Raw genomic sequence first — 8,723 nt, forward strand, 5'->3', positions numbered from 1 at the left:
CTTTCTAATTTAAAAGGAATTACTTTAAATCAAAACAGCATTGACTTCTGAAATTAGCCTGTTTAAAGAAGCACATGAAAATACTCTGTCTTTATTATTTTAGTGAAGGAAAAAAATTTCTTCGATATTCCACTTCTAGTGACTCTCCAATAACTCAATGGATTGCTCTTCGATTACTTAGCACTGTTGAATTTTTCATTTCTATAATAGTATTTTAAACTGTATTCATCTGTTGCAACCAGTGAACGAGTGTCGTAGTCTGTGTAGCATGTTCAAGTTACATACATTTGCAAATGCTGTTAACGGTTTTATTAATAACGTCAAAAGCATCTGTAACAACTACATAGTATATTTATAAGAGGTCTGGAGAGAACGATTTTACACTTTTAGATCTATCATATTAAATATTGACAGTGATATGCCACACGGGTAATGTGCATGGGTCAGAGACAAAGCTCTATGAAGTTGAAATTAGCTGATCATCTCTTTCCAAAGGTCGAAGTGCATTATTTATGACTGGATACTGTACATACAATACATGTAAGACAAATATTCTAATTTAATGACTTTAAATAATTGTCTTTGCTCGCAAACGAAACAAAAACCGACTTCAATTACATCGACGAGTAATACAACGTAGATCGACGAAAAAATAGTCAAGTAACTACGCGTTATCAAAGATTACTTAAAAAGTAATTATCAGATCTCGATATAATTTATATCATCTCAATATAATTATTAAAATCGGTACACCCAGTAAAAAGTTATTGCGGATTTTCGAGAGTTTCCCTCGATTTCTCTGGGATCCCATCATCAGATCCTGGTTTCCTTATCATGTTACCAAACAAGGGGTATTTCCCTTTTCCAACAAAAAAAAGAATTATCAAAATCGGTACATCCAGTAGAAAGTAATGCGGTATAATACAACGTAGGTCGACGAAAAAAGTGTCAAGTAAAAACGCATTATTAGATATAACTCGAAAAGTAGTTTTTAGATCTCAAATAAATTTAAATGGGATCAATGGACACACATGACCTTTCGATTAAAAAAAAATTGTCGAAATCGGTCCACCCGGTCAAAAGTTCCGATGTAACATACATATAAAAAAAAAAAATGTCGAATTGAGAACCTCCTCCTTTTTTGGAAGTCGGTTAAAAAGATAAACCAATAAATTTAACTGTTTATTGAAAAAATAATTAATCTTAATACATCTTACAGTTACAAATATTTACATATGAGACTTAAAAAATGTAGATGTGCCCACATCTGATGATATTTGAAACTGCATACAAAGTTATTTTCTCTGACATCAAATAAAGTTTAATTTAACATACTTCACAAAACACTTATAATTAAAACATTATTTAAGACTAATGATCAATAATAATTAATTCATCTATGCTCCAGTCCTCATATGAATGGTCTGGAAGATATCTACGAATGATGATTGGAATTTTACGTTGCTTCAGTTCCTTCATAGCTATTTGAAGTGGATCCGTTTCTCCCTCCAATTCTACCATTACAGGTGCGCACATTGCTATTTGCAAAGCTCTCGTACCTTGAAATATGAAAAGAGTTTATTAAATATTAATTTGAAGTTGCAATCAATCTTCTATATAAAATAAATGCATTGTTCCTGAGGTAAATATTGCTAAGCGCAAAAGTCAAAAATGACTAGAACATTATGCAAATTTGTTTTCCAATGATTTCTACTACTTTGTAGTGTTTACGAAATTAGAATTAGAAAAATTGCGCAACGAAACGAAAAATACTAAAAAACGTTTACTTCAACTTCAACAGTAAAGACTGTCGGGTTAACTAGTTATTTAACAGACCCGTGTAATGCAGTAGCTTACCTAAGACTCTAGCTCTTTCATATTTTGTCATGTACCGTGTAGTTATACGCTTAGATTTTTCTACTCCTCCCCCGGCTTGCCCAGGTGCTAAACATTGCACGTTGTAACCGTCTTCCTCTTGTTCTTCGACTTCTTCGATGTTATTGTCTTCCTCGACAATATCGTCGTAATCTGCACCCGCATCCTCACCGTCATACTCTTCATCAGCCATTTCTCACTTGTAATAAACTCTCTTAAAATTATTTTGTTCCAGAAGCGACATGCACATGTACAACTTCAGAAAGCAAACCACTTTTCTCTATGCAAACCACTTAACAAACAACCCTTATACAACCTATGACTTAAATATGTCAATGTCACCAAATGTCACTAAGGCCGCGTTCGACTAATCGTCCGCAACGATCGCGGCACCCATTCTATCGTTCCACCTAAGGCCCGCAGTCGTCGCGAGCAGGGCTGCCAGATGGGGCGATTTGTCGCGAATTGGGCGATTTTTTTAATGGATACGCTGCTTTTTTTAAGTTTGGGCGACAAGTCGCAAATTAGGCTCTTTTTAATCCTCAGCGTTAGCAACAAGTTAAAAGTACAAAAACCGTTACAAAAATATTGTTTTTTTTTTAATGTCCCAATAAGCTTCCTTTAATTTTGAAATTGAGTCAATATATTTTATCTGTATCTTTTATTTTATCTTTTGTATCTTGGGACATCGTGTAAGTTAATAATATTTTAAATAAATAATTTTTAATTTCGAGTCTGTTATGATAGACTGTCATAAAAAACTGACAGACAGATCCTAGTGTATATTCAAACTTTCATTGGGCGACTGCTAAGAATATTTTGCGACTTTCGATCATAGATGGGGCGACTTGAATCATAACTTTCTGGCAAGCCTGGTCGCGAGCGGATGCTAGACGTCATAGATGACGTCACTGTTCACGACCGCATCGCGCCTACTTTGCCCACAAAATATAGGTGGGTCAAAGTTGGCTTTCATCAAAACGTGACGAGAATTTTAAAAAACCAACTGTTAATGTCAAATTGTGAATCTTATCTATCATTCAATTCAGCAAAAACGCAACGATCAATTCCTTTCAATCCATGTTGAATTAAGTATAACTCCAACCCATGCGAAATATTCACTGACAACTTCCACAGCTGGATACTTTCACCATGCCGCCATATTGCTAGCACACAGCTGATACCTGACAGCGCCCAATTCGCCCAAATTCCATCAGCGTTCCACTTATAAAATTCACCCACAACGTCCACGGCGTTTTTGCGTTTTCCGTCAGTCACTCAGTCAGTCAGACTGCGTTTTTGCGTTAGTGAAACGGCAATTTCAGCGGTCGTGGGCGTTGGCGTTGTGGGCCGTAGGTGGAACGCGGCCTAAGACTTGTACACAGGTCGGGCAACTACAGTGGCGGGGATACGTTGACTTAATGGAGTTACACGCTGGTTTACACGCTTCCAGAGGCACGACGATCGCTGGGTTTTAATTAGGCGACGATTGCTGTGCAACGAAGACAGAATAGTATTCTGTCTCTTTTTCTATCACATGTAATTCATTTATGTGTGTATGATGTAGTTAGTATATACTTAATTAATTAGTCATTTGAGGGTAAGATAAATCTTCTTTTGTAAGCCATCTCTGATTAAAGCTGTAAATGGATGAACGTAGTTTCCTTTAAATAAGCTTCCGTAGGATCCCCAGGAGTCCAAAGATTTTCCAGTGGCGACGATTATAGCTATTATCTAGCGTGCACATTAAATAAACTCAGTGTTTGAGTGTAATATGTGTAGAAGTGCCGAAACTGTGCGGTGTTAATTATTGCGTTGCGAACCGTCCGTCTATATTTTTTACACGGTAAGTAATCACCAACACATAATATACTAAAACCTTCTCCGAAACACGCTTCATCTCATGGTATAAGTATTATTCAGATTAGTTTAATTGTTTTCGCAGTATAAATGAACAAAAAAATCGGTACTCCATTTATTAGTAGACTATAGATAGATGTGACTATAGATGTGTGATTAGTTTAGCAACATGAATTAAGTAAGTCTTAATAAATCTTGCAACACTGAACTATATACTATGACATACTACTATGACAGCAACGTTGAACGCAACCTATTTCTCATTGCTTATGGCTACTGTTGTCTTGTCGTTGAACTATTAACCAATCTTTCCTTTTTCCGGTTCTGCATCGAAGCTGAAACCATGCCGGTGTGTATAATCAAAAATTTGACTCGCCATAATATATTAGCGTTATCATTTAGTGATCTATAGATTATAATTTGTTAAACCCTTTTCCAGAAGATATAATTTTCACCCTGTAAACGAAAACCCACGTTCAAAACATAATACACACATGGCATTATTTGACGTCTGAATTATCTGACAAAACTGTCTTTGTATAATTTAATCTCAATAATTAGTGTTTGTGAATTTGTTTTTTAACATTCAGCGTGGTGCAGATATGTGATATATTTATTCAATATAAGTTTTGTGTAGTGAATATGTGAAACTAACCTAAACGTGGTACATTTCAGCTCGCAATTGACTTATTGCACCCTTCGCCTGCGTCGGAGAGGAGGAAGCACAAGCTCAAAAGACTAGTGCCACATCCCAACTCATACTTCATGGACGTCAAATGCCCAGGTTGCTACAAAATCACAACGGTATTCAGTCACGCGCAAAGAGTCGTCGTATGTGCAGGATGTTCAACAATTCTTTGCCAGCCCACTGGAGGTCGTGCCAGATTAACTGAAGGTAATTAGGCACTGTTTATATGACCTTTATAATAATTACATTATCATATTTAGATAGAGTAAAAATATGTTTAAATGGCCTTAAACTCCATATTTCTTATCTGGTAAATAAATATTTGACGTATGATTGAAATCCTACTTCGAATATTATTGGCAACCCAAATTTTGTGCCCCCTCTAAGGTGGTTCAGTAAAATACAAATAATTTATTACATTATACCATTGTAATAACCTTCCCTTTAAATTGTTTATAATGAAACATTTTATTTTTTTGTGTCAGTATTTTCTCTAAATCTTCTCTTTTTTAAATTTCAAATGTTTAGTTAATCATATATAATGCAATTGCACAATACTGCAAAACTTAAATATTATGATTCATTACATATTAGTTGTGCAACTGCCATAAAGTGTACTGCAAGTATGTCATACTGAAGAGGAATTAAAAAGTTTAGGTGTTTATTGTTGTTATTTAAAGTATTTTTAAAACAGAGGGGAAATGTGCATAAAGATTTCTAAGGAACCAATTTCACTTAATGTGACATCACAAAGTAAAAATTATACACCAATCATCCATTAGCAAAAAGGGGTTGTCTTGTATTTTCTGGTTTTATTACCATTGCATTTTCACATTTTACTAGTATTGTAACTGATATAATTCTATAGTGATAGTGGTGAGTTTTATTGGATGCATGTCATGTGTCAATGTTGAAAAAATATTTTATTAAATTTTTAATACACTGATAATATTATGTAAACCTAAGGGAAGCCTTTAGATTAAAAAAATATATAAACCCATTAGAAAGACGGAGCTGAGTAGATAATTGTGCTCTTACCGTCTGTCTGAAGTGTATGTATAATATTACACATGTACACAGTTCCACAACCACCTTGGAACTTAAAAAGTCGACCGATGGCAGGATAACCATCCAACTGCTGGCTTTGAAATACACAGGCCGAAAACGGGTAGCAGCGTCTTCGGTGTGACAAAGCTAGCCCTGCGGTCACCAACCCGTCTGCCCAGTGTGATGACTATGGGTAAAACACATGAGTTCACGCCATTTTTGGACGAACTTGTGGAGGCCTATGTCCAGCAGTGGACTGCAATATGCTGAACTGATGTATACACGGTACATTCACCAAAATAACATGTTTAACAAGTTTTGTCTGTCTGTCTGTTTGTTCCGGCTAATCTCTGAAACAGCTCGACCAATTTTGAAGGGACATTTACTGGCAAATATCTGATGTAGTAAGGGGTAACTTAGGCTACTTTTATATTAGATTTTTTTGTAAACTGAACAACATTTTTTTTTTTCATTTGGTGACTATGGGCAAAAACCCCTATGAGTTCGCGTCAAAAGTTTGGGCCCTCAGTTCCCGGCAGGCTTACTATTCCCGCCTACGCCAGCGGCTGCGGTAATGGTAGGGTAGAGGGAGCTAAGAATCACCGGGTTACGGAGGCTGCCAATCAAAATTACACCTAGCTACAAAAGTTTTCGAGCAATGCGTCCTGCCTGTGTTAATATACGGAGTCGAGACGTGGACATTGACGAAGGGACTGGTCCACAAATTTAAAGTCGCTCAACGAGCAATGGAACGGGCTATGCTTGGGGTTTCTCTCAAAGATAGGATTAGAAATGAGACTATCAGCGAGAGAACGGAAGTAACCGACATAGCCCACAGAATTAGCAAGTTGAAGTGGCAGTGGGCTGGTCATCTGTGTCGCAGGACTGATGCCCGGTGGAGCAGACGGGTCCTGAAGTGGAGACCGCGTCTTCGCAAACGCAGTGTAGGACGTCCTCCGGCCCGTTGGACCTTCGATCTACGTAAGATTGCCGGTGTAGGCTAAGATCTAGATTAGGTAAAACCGAATTTCGGGACCGTGGGGGGATGGGGGGGGAGAGGGTGGGAAACGCTACCCCTGGTACCACTGTCACACCTCGGAACCCCATGGTTATGGAGATATCCATGGTTAAAGTTTTGAGGTTAGAAGAAGAATTTCGAAAGTTAGAGGAACGCTTGGCTCCGGCGCTACGGGAAGTGCAGCCCTTGCGTGCGAAAGCACGCTCACTCATGCTCCGTACAAAAAAAACCGAATTATGGGGTTTTTGGGTGTGGAGGGTGAAGGGGAATCTATACAAGGTAACACTGTCATACCTCAAAACCCCATGGTTATGGAGATATCCATGGTTAAAGTTTTGAGGTTAGAAGAAGAATTTAAAGCTATTATAATACCTTTGAGCTCGTACTGTTTGCATTGTGTGACAAATCGACACTTTTAAACAAAATAACGCGTCAGACATAATATTCTAATAAAATTAGTAACATTGCGTGCTAGAATATAGGTTTAGAAATTCGAAAAATACCCAAAACCGAATCGGAGCACCCCACTGTCCACGTGGTCTTGGTCTGTCCTACCCCTAGAGTGTTTTTTTTGTGCCGCGGAGGCGCGAAGGGAGTGCTTTCGCACGCAAGGGCGGAAGGGCTGCACTTCCCGTAGCGCCGGAGCCAAGCGTTCCTCTAACTTTCGAAATTCTTCTTCTAACCTCAAAACTTTAACCATGGATATCTCCATAACCATGGGGTTCCGAGGTGTGACAGTGGTACCAGGGGTAGCGTTCCCCACCCTCTCCCCCCCATCCCCCCACGGTCCCGAAATTCGGTTTTACCTAATCTAAAGCTTTACCCCGGTGTAGGCTGGATGAGGATTGCGGAAAACCGGGATGTCTGGCGCGAACTTGGGGAGGCCTATAGCAGTGGACTGCAATAGGCTGAACTGACTGACATTTTTTTAAATTCCATACGGACGAAGTCACGGGCACAGCTAGTTGGATATAATAATCTCCAAATTTAAACATTTAATAAATTAGTTATAACTCTATTTATTTATATATTTTTTGTGCATTTTCATTTTTTCTTAAAAATTTTAGTTAATCAAATTATTATTTAATGGTTATAGTCGTCACAAAATAAAAAGCCCGCTTGGACAATTGACAAATACCCTAGAACGTAACTTGGTACGAAACTGTAAGAAACTATAAAATAATTATTAATAACAGTGTTTTTAAAATATATGTAAATTTTTTTGCGCGTTAAATAATATGATAGAATATATTGGGAGTATTATTTTCACGCATAGTAGCATGCAATTTCTAATTGTTATGAAACATCTTAAAAACAGTTACGTTCTAAGTCTTTTTTTTTTTTAAACACTAGTGCTTTAACTAATTAATTACTGAATTTCACCAGCTTCATTTGATTTTAATCGTAATTAAATCTTTTATCGTGATCTTTACTGAAGAAAAGAGCTTGGCGCTCAAAGTCGTAAATAAAATTTTGATTTGACTAATAAACCACAATAAAATCCGAAACTTTTGTTTCATTATAATGATAAAAATTCGTGTAATCAATAGAAAAAAAATTAAAAATATACAATAAAGACAAATCGACCTTTTGTACCATTGTATTATTTCAAATTACCTACAATATTAAAGTTTAAGTTAAAGTTCTGATCAAAATTTTAATCAAATGCACTTTACATAATCAAATTGACCAAATACTTATACCAACTTGAATCTATTTATCGTGAGTATCGAATACAGAGTTGTATGGTTACTTCGCTATTGACGTCCCGATGACATATGTCCAAACGAGCCTATTATTTTGTGACGACTATAACTGGTAATATCCTCCTCAAAATCTGGAGAAGCCTGGGGCGGTATTTCGACCTTAAAAAAGATCACAGCTAAATAATACTGCTTTCATGCAGTAATGTATCTAAGTCACCACAGGTGGCAATGTGCTTTGCAATGCTTCTGGTATTGCAGAAGTATAAGCTATGGCAATCACTTAACATAAGGTGAACCAAGTTATATATTATATTACAGAGTTTTTGCTAGTATATTAATATGTCATATACTTTGTTTCAGGATGTTCGTTTAGGAGAAAACAACATTAAGTTTTCCTGGAGAGAGAGCCCTAATTTAAGATTTGCATTTTATTTCCAATTTCATGAATGAGTGATATTTTTCTTATTCATTGGATTTGTTAAAGCATTACAAATAAAGGCTTTTTCAAAGGGAATTTGTTTTTTATTTA

The 8,723-nt window shown here is 36.7% G+C and overlaps 2 protein-coding genes across 2 annotated transcripts; one reads left to right on the top strand and one right to left on the bottom strand.

The window, feature by feature from the left end:
• Positions 1-1,173: 1,173 nt before the first annotated feature.
• LOC123663857 (DNA-directed RNA polymerases I, II, and III subunit RPABC2) lies at positions 1,174-2,198 on the bottom strand. Its single transcript, XM_045598502.1, has 2 exons — positions 1,858-2,198; positions 1,174-1,559 (listed from the first exon to the last, which is right to left on the bottom strand). The coding sequence occupies exons 1-2, from the start codon at positions 2,066-2,068 to the stop codon at positions 1,372-1,374; spliced, it is 399 nt and encodes a 132-aa protein (XP_045454458.1). The 5' UTR covers positions 2,069-2,198; the 3' UTR covers positions 1,174-1,371.
• Positions 2,199-3,923: 1,725 nt separating this feature from the next.
• On the top strand, positions 3,924-8,708 carry LOC123664302 (40S ribosomal protein S27). Its single transcript, XM_045598895.1, has 3 exons — positions 3,924-4,084; positions 4,411-4,630; positions 8,555-8,708. Exons 1-3 carry the CDS (start codon positions 3,953-3,955, stop codon positions 8,581-8,583), a joined length of 381 nt encoding a protein of 126 aa, XP_045454851.1. The 5' UTR covers positions 3,924-3,952; the 3' UTR covers positions 8,584-8,708.
• Positions 8,709-8,723: the final 15 nt, after the last annotated feature.

Source organism: Melitaea cinxia, chromosome 21 (assembly GCF_905220565.1).
Source record: "Melitaea cinxia chromosome 21, ilMelCinx1.1, whole genome shotgun sequence".
NCBI lineage: Eukaryota > Metazoa > Arthropoda > Insecta > Lepidoptera > Nymphalidae > Melitaea > Melitaea cinxia.